General features: G+C 51.6%; 1 protein-coding gene across 1 annotated transcript; it reads left to right on the forward strand.

Annotated features, from left to right (window-relative positions):
* Positions 1-471: 471 nt before the first annotated feature.
* On the forward strand, positions 472-14,108 carry VRTN (vertebrae development associated). The gene is made up of 2 exons (XM_073350695.1): positions 472-1,085; positions 10,739-14,108. The coding sequence occupies exon 2, from the start codon at positions 10,740-10,742 to the stop codon at positions 12,774-12,776; it is 2,037 nt and encodes a 678-aa protein (XP_073206796.1). The 5' UTR covers positions 472-1,085; position 10,739; the 3' UTR covers positions 12,777-14,108.
* The last annotated feature ends 3,263 nt before the right edge of the window (positions 14,109-17,371 follow it).

Here is a 17,371-nt window from a genome sequence, read left to right on the forward strand (position 1 = left end):
ATTCCTAGCTCTGCCAGAAGGTACCTTATCTGTAAAATGGGGAGAATTATACTTGCTTGTCTCATAGAGAAAAATGTGAAGCCTTGCTCATGAATAAGGGTTGTGAAATGCACAGAAATATAAACAGCTGTGAGTGAAAGAGGTATGACTTGAACTCCTGGAGTCCTGGCTCCCAGCTCTGTGCACCTTCCCCATGGCAACAGAGTATTTTGTGGAGGAGGGTCTGCTTCCCACAATATTTAGGGCAGGCAACAGATTGCATGGGCAGTGGCAGGAGACTTGCCTGGGAAAGGGTAGGCAGGCCGGAGAGTGGGTGCGGAAGGGTGATAGCTAGCAGACTAGGTAAGAAAACATTCAATTTTTCTTGCTCTGAGTTGATGGAGCAAGAGGAGAAATCAAATCCAGGGCTGATCTCTGGGCAAGAAGTTCCTGGCCCTTTGATTCTCTTTCTGTTATAATTGTGGAAGCAGCAGGAGGGTGTTGCAGGGGCTGAGGAGGAAGCTGTTGGGGGTCCAAACCAATCAGTCTGTATCCAAGCTCCCTTCCCAGTGTCCGAGTTGCCCACATGGCTCCCAGCTTCAGGCAGAGCCCTTCCGGAGGACTTCTCTGCTTTTACATTTTCCTTTTGGAACTGAGATCTTCCCAGTTTCTTCTTGTTTTTCTGCTCACGTTCTGGAAGGTCTGAGAGCACACAGTAGTGAAGGTGCTGGCCCTTTAAGAAGTCCTGCTGGCCTGAGTGTCTTGAGACAATAGCCATTATCACTTTAGCTTTGGAAGTGACCCCTGAATCTGCACTCCTTTCATCTTGGATACAAGAGCACTTGAGGATGGACTATTTCCTGGTGGGGGAGGGGAGGAGCTGAGACCCCTTCACACAAGCCAAAGCCAATCACTCCAGATGGTTCACTCCAGATCTGAAACCAGTTCCAGTCTGAATGTGGGACCCAGCTGAGAAAGTGGAGCCTGCTGCGCTTCCTGCTGCAGGATTTAAATGTCCAGGGAACTGCCTTGCCGAGGGAGCAAGGCAAGCAGCAGCAGCCGGGGATTGGCTGGTGTGAGCTGTAGTGCTCTGCCCAACAAGCAAGGTGAGTCCAGGGGAGATTCCCAACGCACAGCCCTGGCTCAGGAGGGAATCTTCATCCCAAGGGTGAAAGCCAGGCGTGGGCCGGACTGCAGGAAGCGCAGCCCAGGTCAGCAGGGTCCAAACGCTTGGGGCTTGAGCCGAAGGGGAAGCTGTGCAATCACCTCCGGACGCGGAGCAGCTGCAGGGTGGTGCCCAGGGGGCTGCGGCGGCTACCAGGGAAGTCCCTGCCTCACCCACTCTGTCTATTCCGCCTCCCCGCCGGCCCCAAGCCCTGCTGTGGAGCCGCCACCTCCCCATGCGAACTGGGCCTCCCAGGGCAGTTTCACCGGCTCCTCACTCCCCGCTTGGGGCCTCTCAGCCCAGCTTTGGAACGGAGCGTGAGGAACCTTTGTATTGTCTCTCCATGTGGACTTCGCCCCAGGACATAATTGTCCAGAAAATGCCTTTCCTTCTTTCAAGGACAATAAACCCGGTTCCCCTCCCCCCAGAGTTCCCCCTCCCCCAGTGCCTTCTGGCCATTTGAAACCCCTGCATGTCTGAGGGTAAAAAGAGACACACTTTGTCTCCCTTAACTTCCACCTCTCCACACACACAAACTTCCCTGTGCCGCAGCAGGGCCAGGGAGCCACCAGAGGGAACCCACAGTGCTAGTCACAGGCCTGTGCTGTCATCCATGACATCACAAACAACGCTGCCCATGCATTGGAGTGGAGCCTTCCACCTCTAGGGCCCAGCTTCCAATCTGGACCCACATGGGGTTAATGGTGCAGGGCACTGTCTGGTTTAGGGACTAGGACATAGGGCCTCCCCCCATCTCTGGAGTTCCAGTCTGACCCCAGGACATACATGGGATATTAGATGGGCTCAGGAAGGGTCTGAAAAATCCACTGTCTCCTGGCGAGCATGGGAGCTGAAGCCATCAATATCTGTGCAGCATCTGAACTTTGATTCTTTGTTTTGGTCAAGGCTTCTAGTCTTTATGGCTGTGAGAAACTTTCCAAACATGATGTCATTTTCCTGGGCCTGCAGGCAGCTCCAGTGCTGCCACTGCTGCTTAGAGCTTAGCCAAGCATCCATAAAGGGAAGTTCACAAGACTCTGTTCAGCTTCACTGCAGCCGTGGGCAGCCCTGACGCCTAGACTACAAACATGGCATTGACACAGGGTAACACGTGTAAAGGGCTTTCCACTATCTCAGTTAAGCTAACACAAATGGAAAAATGCACTCACTAGTATTGGGTCAGCTTCACGTGGTTGCTGTTTGAGGAACTGGAAGTGTTTATGGGTGTGTTAAGATGAATGGGGCAGCTCACACCTCGTAAAGCTGTTGTGTCATGCTGCTGGAGGACTCAGGTCTTGTCTACACTAGAAAGTTAAAGCCTCCACACCCACCCCCTGCTCCCACCCCCAAACCAGGTCTGAGTCGGACATAACTATTAAGCTTAGTCTACACTAGAAAATTTTCTACCAGTATAACAGTGTTGTGGTTAGGGGGTGTGACTTTTATATCTATTCTAGTTCTAGCCCTAGTGTGAATGCTGTTATGCTGGTATAAGGTTCCTTATATCTGTAAAACATATTTCCCCTTGCAAATTGGAATAATGACAGGTTTCAGAGTAGCAGCCGTGTTAGTCTGTATTCGCAAAAAGAACAGAACTAGTGGCTCCTTAGAGACTAACCAATTTATTTGAGCATAAGCTTTCGTGAGCTACAGCTCCAATGAAATGAGCTCACAAAAGCTTATGCTCAAATAAATTGGTTTGTCTCTAAGGTGCCACTAGTACTCCTTTTCAAATTGGAATAAGCTGCACAAGTATAAGTACCTTTATACCGGTATAACTGTATCCACAAGAAGGGGATTGTTTTTTTTGTTTCCTGCTTTAACTATCCTGCTATCCTTAAAGCGACAAAGCTGTCTAGTGTAGACAAGCCCTTTACACATGTTTTCAAGCTTCTCTCTATAATCATAAGGGATGGCAACGTTATTTTTGCCCTTGAAATGAAAGCTGAGAATCTGTTGTGGTCATATGACTCCCACGGACTAGAATCTAGACACATGCTTATTGTGTCTGTGCCTTTAATCCAGCTCTTAGTAGAACAGCAAGACTCCCCCCTCCACTCCTCCTTTCTACCCCAGCATCCAGGAGGCTTTAGGGAAGGGTGGAATATTCAACCCTTCCCCTAATGGCTCTGGGTAGGGCGGGAGAAGAGAGAGCTGCTTCTCCTCTTCCTGCTGCAAAGGAGTGGGCAGTGGTTTCAAGTTCATGAGATGCCTACTAGCCAGAGACTAATATGAAAACTACAGCCCCTGACCAGGGTTCGGGGATAGCACCCTAGTGGGAATTCCTGCATGTTCTTCCATCCCAGCAACTGGGGGCAGGGCTTCTCACCATGCCCCTGGACCTCCCTGCTGGCCACATCACAGGCTTTTGTGTCAGCCTCTGGTATTAAGTGTCTGGCTTCAGGATTTGAGGAATGGGCTGTGAAGCTTCACCTCTAGGTCATAGGTTCAAATGCGATGTTGGGCAGTGGTGGTATATCCCTGGGCTACCAAGCCAGCTGGCACTGTGCGTAATAAGCTTGTGACTGAAGTGCGGTGCCTAGAGGAGAGGTACCTAAATCACAAGTGGCCTCCTTGTTGGTAGCCTCAGCAAAGGGGCCAAGGAGTTGGACCTTGTGGACTAGGCTCCATGGAGGAGGGCTGGCCACATATAGAAGGAGATGGAGGGTGCTGGGAGCTTGCTTTGCTAGAGCTGCTTTGGGGATGAAACCAAGCCCGTTGTTTCAAAGCTGGCAATCCAGCACCTTGTGGCAGCTCCAGGCCCCACTCTTCCACCACCCTAGCCAAGCCCTGCCAGATCCCTATGCTGCCTGAAGCAAGGGGTCTGCATTTGGGATCCATGCAGCAGCCCTTGGCTCAGGCTGTCTGCAGCAGGAGTTGGACGTGGTGTGGGGGCAGCAAGCTTAGCCCTGAGGAGTAGGGTTAAAGCAGTGGTTCTCCCCCTTCTCCATACCGTGACCTCCTGTTACTATAGAAAAAGGTTTGGGAAGCCCCTTCCATCTCATCATAAAGGAAGAGAGGCTGTTCATGACCCCCAGATTGACAACCCACAGTCTGTTGGGATCTTGGAGATGGATCCCACTACTAAAGGACCTCCCCCAGCCTAAGCGGAGGATCCACATGGTCCGGGATCTCAATTAAGTATGGGGGACAACTAAAGATATAACAGGGACGGGAGTGAGGTCACAGGGCTAAATGAAGGGAACCAGACAGGGACACCAAGCAGAGAACCCCGGACAGCACTCACTGCTCCTTGAAGGCATCAAGGGAGTCAGCGGACGCTGCCCAGAGGAACTCTGCCCGGATGCGTGAGACCAGGGAGGAGCGGAAGTAGGCCTCACAGCTACAGAGCACCCACTTGTCTACCAACCTCTTCCTTGTAGCGTAAATGGCTACTTTGGCTAGTGCCAGGAGGAGCTTGACAAGGAGGTCTCGTGACTTAGTGATGCCACAGATAGGGTGTGTGAAGATGAACAAGTGTGAGGAGAAGTGCAGCCAGAACCTCAGCAGGAGGTTCTGGAGGAGCCGGAATAGGAGCTGCAACCTGGTGCACTCCAGGTACATGTGCGCCAGGGTCTCCTTCACGCCGCAGAAGGGGCAGGTGTCCAGGATGGAGGTGAACCGTGCCAAGGACACCCCTGTGCTCACAGCCCCATGAAGGAGCTGCCAACTGACATCCCCGGCGGGCCTTGGGACCAGGGTGGAGTGTAGGCTGGCCCACTGGGGTGCCTCACCCTCCAGAGGCGGTAGGAGGTCCCCGACACTTTGTGTCAGGGCAGGATGCAAGGGTGAGGATGTGAAGGGTGTGGAGCATGAGCGTGTACAGATGTTTCCTTGTCACGGTCCAGAAGCGAGATGGCTGCAATTTGTGCAGCTGGCTCACAGTGAAGGGGTGGGATGGCTGGGGGGGCCATGGCACAGGGGCCTGATAAAAAGGTCCGGAGGGCCCGGCATGCAGGGGGTGCTCTCTCGCAGGACCTGGTCAAGGTCGACAACCCACTGAGAGCATCTTACTTGATCTCTTACTCCCTGGACTGGGAGTGGTGTGGGGGTAGCATATTAAACCTGATGGGGAATGACCACCTCGCTCTCTGGGCTGAGAGTGGAGGATGCAGAGGCAGGACGTGGCAAGTCAAGTCCTGTGGGCTGGGCTGTCAGCCCTTGCAAAAGGGATTCACTGACACCTACTCTGCAAGACCTCCTGAGTGAGGGGCAAGTCTTGCTCTCCTAACAAACCAGAAAACCTAAGGAGCAAAGGTGATGGAGTGGCTAAAACAGGCACAGGTGTCTGCTTCCTCCTTGCCCCAGGGATGCTCAACGCCTGCTCTGCCCCAGGCCCTGCCCCCACCCCACCCCTTCCTCCAAGCCCCCATCCCTGCCCCACCTCTTCCCACCACCACTTTGCCCCCTTCCCCGAGCGCACCTGTCTGTGCGCCTCCCCCCTCTCCCCAGCACCTCCTGCACACTGCAGAACAGCTGATGGTGGGAGGGAGGGGGAGGAGCTTGCTGCCAGTGGGTGCTAAGCACCCGCTAATTTTTCTTTGTGGGTGCTCCAACCCTGGAGCACCCACAGAGTTGGTGCCTATGAAAACAGGTGACCAAGACGTGTGGCCTGTCTGAACACTGCTTCACAAAGTATCTCTCTTGCAGCCTCAGTGAGAATAAAAATGTAGCCCTGTGCCCAAATGGCAAACCCAGATGCAACTGTACCAGGACTTAAGGGCAAGTCTGGCTCCCAGCTGTGGGGCTTTGGCCCATCTCTGCATCAAACCCACTGCATGCTTTCCCCTGTGACGATGGTGACTTTCAATCCTGCCTGTAATGTGCTAGGTGCTTTCCAGTCATAAAAGAAGGCTGTGCCCTGAACAGCCCACAATCTGAGACCAGCCAGAGGGACCTGGAACATAAGAACAGCCATACTGGGTCAGACCAGTGGTCCATCTAGCCCAGTATCCTGTCGTCCGACAGCGGCCCGTACCAGGTGCTTCAGAGGGAATGAACAGAACAGGCAATCAAGTGATCATCCTGTTGTCCACTCCTATCTTCAGGTGAACAGAGGCTAGGGACATTCAGAGCATGGTGTTGCATCCCTGCCCATCCTAGCTAATAGCCATGGATCTATCCTCCAGGAACTTATCTAGTTTTTTCTTTCTTTTTCTTTCTTTTTTTTTTTTTTTAAATCCTCTTATAGTTCTGACCTTCACAACATCCCCTGGCAAAGAGTTCCACAGATTGACAGTGCATTGTGGGAAGAACTACTTTATTTTGTTTTGGACTTTTTTAAACCTGCAGCCTATTAATTTCATTGTGTGACCCCTAGTTCTTGTATTATGTGAAGGAGTAAATAACTCCTTATTCACTTTCTCCATACCAGTCAAGAATTTTAAAGTGCTCTATCATATCCCCCCCCTTAGTCATCTCTTTTCCAAGATGAAAAGGCCCAGTTCTTTCCATCTCTCCTCATACGGAAGCTGTTCTATACCCCTAATCATTTCAGTTGCCCTTCTCTTACCTTTTCCAATTCTAATATATCTTTTTTTGAGATGTGGCATCCAGATCCACAGTATTCAAGATGTGGGCGTAGCATGGCTTTATACAGAGGCATTATGATATTTTCTGTCTTATCTTTCCCTTTCCTAATGGTTCCCAACGTACTGTTTGCTTTTTTGACCGCCGCTGCACATTGAGCAGATGTTTTCAGAGAACTAGCCACAACGACTCCAAGATCTCTCTCTTGAGTGGTAACAGCTAATTTAGACCCCATCATTTTGTACGTATAGTTGGGATTATGTTTTTCAATGTACATTACTTTGCATTTATCAGCATTGAATTTCATCTGCCATTTTGTTACCCAGTCACTCAGTTTTGTGAGACCTCTTTGTAACTTCAGTCTGCTTTGGACTTAACTATCTTGAGTAATTTTGAATTGTCGGCAAATTTTGCTACCTCACCCTTTACCCCTGGAAAAGGGAAACCAGTACTGAGGTGACTTGGCCCTAGGCTAACAAAACAAAGGGTTAATAATAGCACTGTGGCCTTTGTTTTGTCTAGGTAATGTTTGCCTCACAACTAGACCTCTCTGCCTCAGGGTGTTAGTGTGGTCTATGGACAGAGCACCTGACTAGCAGTCAGAAGAGTTGAGTCCTAGTCCTGGTTTGGATTTCACCTCTGAGGTGTCTGTCCCCCCTTCTCCCTTCTGTCTGTCAGGTCTGTTGATACTGTAAGCTCTTGGGGAAAGGGGACTCTCTCTCTTTCTGAGATTTCACAATGCCTAGCACAATAGGGCCCAGTTTTGGCTGGAGCCCCTAGGCATTACTGTTAGACAAATAATAATGGTTCCTTGCAGGCATCACGATAGAGGTGAGTCTTCAGCCAGGATCTGAATGCGGAGAGGATGGGGACCTTTGGACCAGCTAAGAAAGGATGTGCCATGCAGAGCAGGTGACATGGAAGAAGGCACAGCCATGCTTGTAGGAGAAACAGAGAAATGGACTGTTGAGGCTGCATCATTTAGGGGCGTGGAGGGGAGCGGGTGACTGTCAGAGTGTTGGGCAGATAAATAAGGATGCACAGGACTAGGCAGGGCCTTGAAGGAATGATAAGAAGCTTGAATTTGATATGGTGGAAAAGAGGAGCCAGTGGAGGGATACAAAGAGGGAGGGATGTTGTGAGATCATCGAGCACAGAATACAGCTTTAATGGACTGTGCGCAGGGGTGGCTATGTGGGTGTCAGGAAAGAGTGTACAGTAACCAAGAGGGGAAATAAGGGACTGGACTGGAGTTTTTGGCTTGTGATTAGAGAAACAGCTGGCTCTCGGAGCTGGTACAGAGCAAGGAGGGACAGGATTTAATGTAATCGCCTTCTATGATGAGATTACTGGTTCTGTGGATGAAGGGAAAGCAGTGGATGTATTGTATCTTGACTTTAGCAAAGCTTTTGACACGGTCTCCCACAGTATTCTTGTCAGCAAGTTAAAGAAGTATGGGCTGGATGAATGCACTATAAGGTGGGTAGAAAATTGGCTAGATTGTCGGGCTCAACGGGTAGTGATCAATGGCTCCATGTCTAGTTGGCAGCCGGTGTCAAGTGGAGTGCCCCAGAGGTCGGTTCTGCGGCCGGTTTTGTTCAATATCTTCATAAATGATCTGGAGGATGGTGTGGATTGCACTCTCAGCAAATTTGCGGATGATACTAAACTGGGAGGAGTGGTAGACACGCTGGAGGGCAGGGATAGGATACAGAGGGACCTAGACAAATTGCGGGATTGGGCCAAAAGAAATCTGATGAGGTTCAATAAGGATAAGTGCAGGGTCCTGCACTTAGGACAGAAGAACCCAATGCACAGCTACAGACTAGGGACCAAATGGCTAGGGAGCAGTTCTGTGGAAAAGGACCTAGGGGTGACAGTGGACGAGAAGCTGGATATGAGTCAGCAGTGTGCCCTTGTTGCCAAGAAGGCCAATGGCATTTTGGGATGTATAAGTAGGGGCATAGCGAGCAGATCGAGGGACGTGATCGTCCCCCTCTATTCGACATTGGTGAGGCCTCATCTGGAGTACTGTGTCCAGTTTTGGGCCCCACACTACAAGAACGATGTGGACAAATTGGAAAGAGTCCAGCGAAGGGCAACAAAAATGATTAGGGGTCTGGAACACATGACTTATGAGGAGAGGCTGAGGGAACTGGGATTGTTTAGTCTGCAGAAGAGAAGAATGAGAGGGGATTTGATAGCTGCTTTCAACTACCTGAGAGGTGGTTCCAGAGAGGATGGTTCTAGACTATTCTCAGTGGTGGAAGAGGACAGGACAAGGAGTAATGGTCTCAAGTTGCAGTGGGGGAGGTTTAGGTTGGATATGAGGAAAAACTTTTTCACTAGGAGGGTGGTGAAACACTGGAATGCGTTGCCTAGGGAGGTGGTGGAATCTCCTTCCTTAGAAGTTTTTAAGGTCAGGCTTGACAAAGCCCTGGCTGGGATGATTTAATTGGGGATGGTTCCTGCTTTTGAGCAGGGGGTTGGACTAGATGACCTCCTGAGGTCCCTTCCAACCCTGATATTCTATGATTCTATGATTTGGATGTAGAGTTTAAGGCCAGAAGGGACCACTAGATCATTTAGTCTGACTTCCTGTATATCACAGGCCACCACCCACACACTAAACCCAACAACATGGCCTGGACGTAGAGAGATGGAGGCGGCTTCGATCTCATGTTCCCCAGTTTCCACAATGACTAAGGTCTACAGCCAGATCCATCCCTGTGCCAGCACTGAGGGGAGGCAGCTGGTACTCCCCTGACCCTGGGGCTGCCGCCTCAGCCCTTGGCAGAGGCTAACCCTCAGCTGCACCCTTTTCCTGCCTCCTCCCGCTGCAATAGTGTCTGTGGGCATTGCAACAGCAGGGAATAACTAGACTGTGGGGATGCTTCCTGCTCCTCCCATCCTGGAATGTCCCCGCCGAGGGATTGCAGAGGCCCTTTGTGCTGGCAGTATTCATCAGGAGGGCCCTTATTCCAGTGCCAAAGGGCAAGGATTCCTGAAATCACTCTTGCTTTATACACTTAGCCCTTCTTCATGCTTCTACAGTGAGTGGCATGCGCCACCTGGTGGTTTAAAAAGAAAAAGGAGTACTTGTGGCACCTTAGAGACTAACAAATTTATTTGAGCATAAGCTTTCTTTGAGCTACAGCTCACTGCATCCGATGAAGTGAGCTGTAGCTCATGAAAGCTTATGCTCAAATAAATTTGTTAGTCTCTAAGGTGCCACAAGTACTCCTTTTTCTTTTTGCGAATACAGACTAACACGGCTGCTACTCTGAAATCTGGTGGCTAAAGGGAACTACAATCACCATTTATTGCAGAAGTTGGAAGATGTGTATTGTACTGTCAGGTTACAGACTCCCCAGGATGGGTATTGAGAGCTTTGTTGTTCTCACACAATGATCCCAGCTGTGAAAAGGCTTCACTCCTTCACCTGACCAGGCAGAGGGAGCTCTTAGACTGTCCCATTTATTTGGCAGGCTGAAAGCTTGATTGAGAACGGGCTCTGTGTCTAATTCTCACAGGAAAGCTGATGACTGAAGGGAGTAGCCGTTCCCCTCTCCCAGTGCTGTTGTTGAATAATGAAATGAATACACTTTTTTTCCCTTTTGAGATTCCCAAAATTTTACCATTGGGGGTAAATGTTGGGCTCAATGTGGGCCTGAGCACAAAGCCAGGCACAGAACAGACAAGGTGTAAGCTTCCCCTCTTCACAGCTCTGCCCAGGCACCACACTCCTGGCCTGCTGCACCCCCTGTTCTTCCAGCCTTGCCTCCCACCCTCAAGCTATACTCTCCTACACCTTGCTTCAAATCGCTCCGGCCAGCCTGTCCTCGCTGGAGGCCATCAGTGCCATTTTATACATTGGCCAGAAGAGGTCGCTTGAGAGCAACACAAGATTTATCCCTTGCCCATGTTTGTGTGTGAGGACCCAGGATTCCTCCTTTGAATCTGGAGGACTGAGAGCAAGAGCGGCCCCCTTGAGGGTGGGGGTGGGGGGTTGGTAAGCATGGTCTCTGCTGGAGCTCACATCGTTTGAATTCTTGTGTCTTGCAGGATGATCCAGCGGCACCAGCTAGTGCAGTCTGTACTGCAGGAGCTGCAGGAGGCCACTGAATGCTTTGGGCTAGAGGGACTGACCAGTGCAGCCCTGGAGGCTGAGAGGACCTTGTCCTCTTTCTCCCTACCCAGCTACTGCGGGAGGCAGTTCCAGGAAGAGTTGGAAGTTGACCGGGTGGCAAGAAGCCTGTATCCGGAGGACGCCCCCAGCAACATGCTGCCTCTGGTCTGCAAGGGGGAGGGGAACCACCTGTTTGAGGCAGCCAGTGTGCTGCTGTGGGGGAACCCCAGCCTGAGTCTGGAGCTGCAGGTGCGCACAGTTGTGGAGATGTTGCTGCACAAGCATTACTACCTGAACGGCATGATTGACTCCAAGGTGATGCTGCAGGCTGCCCGCTACTCCCTCTGCACCGAGGAGTCCCCCGAGATGACCAGCCTCCCTCTGGCCATCCTCGAGGCCATTTTTGATGCTGACATCAAGGCCACTTGTTTCCCTGGCACCTTTGCCAACATGTGGCATGTCTATGCCCTGGCCTCGGTGCTGCAGTGTAACATCTACTCCATCTACCCCATGAGCAACTTGAAGATCCGGCCATACTTCAACCGCCTCATCCGGCCCAGGAAGTGTGGCCCACAGACCTCCACGCTCCATATCATGTGGTCAGGGCAGCAGCTCTCCTCACAGGTTTTCAAAGCACAGTACTTCGTGGCTGTGGTAGGCCTGGAAGAACTGGAACCCACAAGCCCTCCTCCAGAGCCTCCAGTCCAGCCAGTCCAGACTCTGGAGCTGCGGAAGAGTGACCCCCGGCTGACCTACTTTAATCTGTGTGACCGCTACATCATCACCAAGAGCACCTTCTACCGCTGGAAGCGCCAGTCCCGGGAGCACAGGCAGAAAGCAGCCACCAGGTTTGCAGCCAAACACTTCCTGCAGTCTTGCTTCCAAGAGGGCAATGTGATTCCTCTTCAGCACTTCCGACAAATGTTCCCAGAAATCTCCCGCTCCACTTACTATGCTTGGAAGCATGAGATGCAGAGCATGGTCAATGGTGGCGATACCTCTGCTCCAGCTGAGGCTATGGTGTCACAGGAGCCGCATGGAGACCATCAAAAAAAGCCCCACCCAGACAGGGATGATGCAGCAAAGTCAGAGGGGGACCTAAGGCCAAAGATCCCTTCCCTGGAGCCCAACCAAGCAGGAATCTTCATGCAAGGAGCCAAGTCCTACCTAGAGAAATGCATCTCCATGAACACTCTGGTGCCCTACAGGTGCTTCAAGCGCAGCTTCCCTGGTATCTCCAGATCCACCTACTACAACTGGCGGAGAAAAGCCATTAAGGGGAACCCCAACTTCAAACCCCCTCAGCCTCCCTCAGTCAGCCTGAAGCCCCTAGTGAAAGGGAAGGCATACCTGCCATTCAAGCCTGGAAATCTGCCTGGCAAGAAAAGGCTGAATGGACACCGACCAGAGCCCAGAAGTCTCCTCCAGCTCAAACCCTCTCTCTATAACTGGAGAAAGCAGCTTCGAGACGTGGCCAAGAGGCGTGTCCAGCAGTGGCGGCTGCCATTCTGCAAGTTCCGCCTGCAATACCCGGGCTTCTCCTCCACAGCCTATTGGTTCTGGAAGAGAAGCAGCCAGCAGATGAACAAGCATCCTCTCTGGACCAGCTCATCCCAACAGCTGAGTCAGGTCATCTCAGAGGCTCCTGGAAAAGCAGAGCCTGCGATAAAGCCACAGTCACAAATGGAAGTGGCTCCCAGGCATCTAGACAAGCAAGCATCAGTCACCCCCTACAATGCCACAATCTCGGGCTATGCCATGTCGGAAAGAGCCAACAGCCGGATGTTCGTGATGGATGTGATTGCCACTGCCCAGTTCAAAGCTCAGGCCAAACTGTTCCTGCAGCAGCGCTTTGAATCGAAAACCTTCCCGACCTACAAAGAGTTCAGTGCCCACTTCCCCCTCACGGCACGCTCCACCTACTACATGTGGAAGCGTGCGCTGCACGATGGACTGACACTAGTGGATGCCTGAGGGTGGGCTGCCTGCTGGAACCTGCTCTCTGCCCTCCAGGCGGGAGGGCAGTGTTTGTGAGCTATGATTCAGCTCTAGCTCTCTTTGTTTTTTCTCTTATTTTGTTTTCCCTTCTGTTTTGGCTAGATCTGGTCTTGGGGTACAGGGACCAGGTCTGCACATTGCCAGTCCCTGGAGGTGGGGGGAGTGGAGTGAGAGCTCTGGTTTGTGTTGGGTTAATTTCTGGGCTGCCAAGATGCCCCAAAAGAAAAAGGCAAAATGGAGCTTGCCTTCTCCCAGTGCTTAGGCTGGGATATAGGGTGGTGGAATAGGGGAGAGGGAGGGATATGTGACTCTGAAATGTTCCTGTAGGTGCGATGGGTATAAATGCCTTTAATTCATGGGCCAACAAGCTGCAGGCCTCCATTCTAAATGCTGCGTGCAAGATTTGCGGGCTCATCTGCCCCAGGTCACTGTCCAACCCAAAATCGATCTTGTTAATGTCAAGATTTTCTTGGGAATGAGGTGAACCATATGGTGCCTGGCACAGAGGTCAACAAGCTCATTCTTGCCAAGGCCCCAAGAAGTGGTGCTGAGACTGTCCCAGGCATGGTGTCCTTAGGAAGAATTCCTAACAGCCCAGCCTTGGGTGAGGGCACCCTGGAGGCTGCACTGACTGTTGGGGAGCAGCCTCTCTGCTTTGGTGTATTCCTTGTTGGCTTAGGAGCAGGGGCTGGGAGCTGAGGAGCGGTTTAGCTCAGGCACAGCAGTGACATGATCTGGGGTTTTGTGATTGTACTAATTCTAGAGGCCATGTGACTCTGTGGCTTCCCTGATCACTCATTGCCCTGTCTATAGTCACAGGAGACAAGACTTCCTGGCATTCCTTGGTTGGCGAGTGGATTGTGTTCCTGTTTCATTCGGTCTGCCCTTCCCCCTCTGGGAATGATCACATGTAGATCTTCAGCTAAGCAGGGGCCTGTTGGCCTTGTCCCATTCAAGCCTGTGTCTTGCAGTCCTTTTGCAGGCTCTGGAGAAAGATAACTTCCCTGAGTCCTCTGCCCTAGTAGCAAATGACCTCACTCCTGTGCCCCTCTGCAATCCCAGTCACCGTGTGCCTTTATGTTCCTGTTCTCCAGGAGTGTCTATTTCACAGGAGTCTGGTAGGACACCCCAACCTGCTGCCCACTGCAGGGGGTAGAGAGACAGCACCATGAGCTGAGGGTGGGGTTCTGCTTTCACTATCTAAAAGGAACTGTAAGAGAGGGGGAGGATGACCCATAGCTGAGCCCTATGCTGAGACAGGGCTGGATGTGCATGTGTGACCTGTAGAAATTTAAAGCAATAAAGACCCTTCCACTCCCAGCCCTGTGTGGTGTCTCTCTCTCATCTCACCCCCCTTGTCTGATTGAAATGCCTTAGTGAGGGTTGTTGCCCTCCTGTTTGTTTTTAGAGGAAAGCTGGGCCCCTAAGAGGGTGATAGTTTCTCTGTCTCTAGGGCCCCGTGCAGACAGCAGCTGTACAATTTTCCTGCATGCACCATCTGCCCTGAGCCTGTGGCATCACCTCTAGGGAGGAGATGGGACTTTAGGCTCTCTTCCCTTCTGCTGCAACTGGCTAGCAGGGAGGGCAGTTTTGTTGCTTTGAGCATCCACCAGCTCATCTCACTGAACAGCTAGCAGGGATGTGATGGAGGACAGAGAGAGGGAAGATTATCTAGCCCTTCTCCCTACCAGCGGGGGCAGCTCCCTACGGCTTAGGGCAAGGGCTAACACCTATGGGTTACTGCTGAGCTGGGCCAGATCCAAACCAGTGACATAGGAACTGATCCAGTCCCTATTCAGAACAATGGGGGTCTCTATATTGACTTGAATGGAAGCCTCATCAGGCTCATACAACTGAATGCTACAGGCAGGCTGTCCCCTTCTAATAATGTTAGAAAATGAGCTGGGAGTTGCACCTCTGGCTGATACAGGGGTGGTTTCCTACCCACAGGGGCCTGTCCCATATGGATATGTTTATAGAGGTGGCAGGGCAGAGAGACACCGCAATACAGGCCTGCAGTGACTATCCTGCAGTCTGTGACATGCAGCAGCACGCACTCCCCAGCTGCTGACAAAGGGAAGGGAAGCTACTGCCTGTTAGAAATAACCCCAGATGGAGGATCTGGAGGGTGCTTGTACATTTATTATTAGTGGTCTCAGGCATCTAGTGTGCAAACAAACATAGGTAAAGAGACAGCCCTTGCACTGACAAGTTCACAATCAAAGGGACACACAAATCATCACAGCAAGTGTCTGACAGAGAGCTGATTTTTTTCAAAAATAAATTATTTAATATGCTGTGAATGGGGTGATAAATCTGCTCACTCCCTGGCCCTGTCGAAAAAGTGGTGGTGAAAGGGGATCACAGCCAGCAGGTGGTGCTCTGATAAAGGGAGACTGGAAGTGCAGACCGTGTTTAAAATGCACAGTTCCCCACTCAGCGGCCCCTGCCTATAGGACAGTCCTCTCTGCACTGCCTGCTAGGAAAGCTGTGCCTTAACTCTGCCTATCTACAGTGGGGAAACAGAGGAGCCTTCCTCCCCTCAGAGCCCCGTGCTTCCTGTTACCCCTACTTCACTTTGCCACCAGGTCCTTCTGTGTATGCAAAGAGAGGGATCTCAGGTCTATGGAAGAGTGGCTGGCAACCCTGGCAGTCTGGGGTTCTGGTTCCTGTGGGCCCAGAGAGCCTGTGGCTAGGCAGTTCAGTCTGATCCCTGTTGGGACTTAGCCCTGAGAGGTTGCCTCCAGTAGGCCGAACATGGACCCCTCAGGGCTATCCCAAGTGGGACTGAAATGGGCCCTAAGTCAGGGGTGAAAATAAGAGATGTGGTGGAGGTCCAACTCAGCCTCCCACTCCTGTGCTAAAAGTCCCCTCCTTTCCCTGCCATGGAGGAGCAGTGTTCCCCCTCAGCTCCCCGGCTGGTGGGGTACAAACCCTTCCTCCACATCCTGTTTCAATGTACTTTAGCCCTTGCCCCAAATCCCACTGGTAGAAAGGGCCTGCCCACCTAAGATCTGACTCCAGTTGGCATTAAGCCCTAGGGACACTTATTCTGGTACGGCTCCTCCAACCTGAGAAGAAAAGACACCCATGGAGGTAGCTGGGGTTGTAGGGCAAGGCCTTCTTCCTACTTCTTGCACTGCAGCATTTGTCCCAACTCCCCTTAACCCTGGCCCTGCAACATCTCTCTCTTCCCTGCTCCCATCCCTGGCACTGCTGAGCCTGCACTGAGTCAGTCTAACTCAGGTGGGGGGCTGGTGCAAGTAGCCCTGGGGTTCATTCTACCGGGTTGGTCCGTGAGGAGCAACAGGTGTTAGTAGGCCTGTAGAGTTTGTTTTACTGTCCAGTCAGGGCACTGATAGATGTCAAAAACCCTACCTACTGGATAGGTAAAGCAGCAGGGCTGCGATTTTGGGTCCAGAGCAGTTGCCAGTAGGAAAGGTGAGCAGCCCCGATCCAGGGATGGGAGAGCACTCCCCCATGACGGGGAATGGGCGAAGCTATTGCAGAAAGTGCTGCATTTGCTCTGATCACTGGGAGGGGCAGGGGGTGTGAGTGAGAGAGAGAGACAGACACACACACACAGCATAATTAGCTCCCAGGGACTTCTCACCGGTGAATTCCTCTGAGGTAGTGAGCTGGTAATGACTCCAGAATGATTATCCATGTCTGTAACCTGTGCCCAGAGATCAGCTGTTTCCCCTCAGCAGCGGTGGCAGCAGCAGCTGTGAAATTGAAATCAAGACTAAGTGGTATTTTCCCTCAGCGAGACAAAGGAAGGGAGCGAGAGAGGGTGGATTGGCTGACACTGAGCCTCTTAAAGCACAGGTTCAGACTCTAGGCACCAGTGGCCAAGCCGACCCCGCCTCAGGGCCAAGGCTCAGAAATACATGCACCCGAGATCAGGAGCATAGCGTGTACAACACATTGCCTGGGTAGATGAGCTGGTGGTGCTCCATCGGCTTTTATAATCAGACCCTGAGAGCAACCAGATGCTTCTGGGGAAGGTACAAGAAACTCCCATGATGGACAATTCTGCAACTCCCTGCCCAGAGGGGAAGTTTCTTTTTAACTCCCATCAGGCAGTGGTTGGTTTATCCCTGAAGCAGGAGGTCTATATGCCATACACATAGTTATCCTATCAGATATAGCTGCGGGTGGCTTCATGGTGTTCACCTGGTCCTTTGGGAATCCTGCTAAGTTCTTGGTCTCACTATGCCCTGCAGCGGTGAGTCCCACAGATTAATCATGAGTTGTGTTAACTAAATTCTTTCTTTCATCAGTGTTATATTTGTCACCCACCCTTCTCTCTCCCCACAGCCGGCACCGACCTGGTCATAGGGGAGGCTGGAGAGCTACTGGTAGCCAGTTCCTCTAGCATAGCCTTGTGTAAAGGGGCCAGAAGGCAATGGGGCCCACAACTTAAGAGCAAGAGAGTTCTAGTTTGTAATGTGTAAACACAGATTTCTTTTCCATGCTGAATCGTTGCAGATTCAATTTTCCTTCACTGCAAGCTCCCGCTGAGCTCCCTCTAGAGCAGGATGAAATGGAATTGGGGAGTCTGCCTTGGC

Source organism: Lepidochelys kempii, chromosome 6 (genome assembly GCF_965140265.1).
Source record: "Lepidochelys kempii isolate rLepKem1 chromosome 6, rLepKem1.hap2, whole genome shotgun sequence".
In the NCBI taxonomy this organism is placed as follows: Eukaryota; Metazoa; Chordata; order Testudines; family Cheloniidae; genus Lepidochelys; species Lepidochelys kempii.

Excerpts from the sequence above, each read along its gene's own strand:
- VRTN (XM_073350695.1), top strand. The coding sequence starts at position 10,740 with ATGATCCAGCGGCACCAGCTAGTGCAGTCTGTACTGCAGGAGCTGCAG.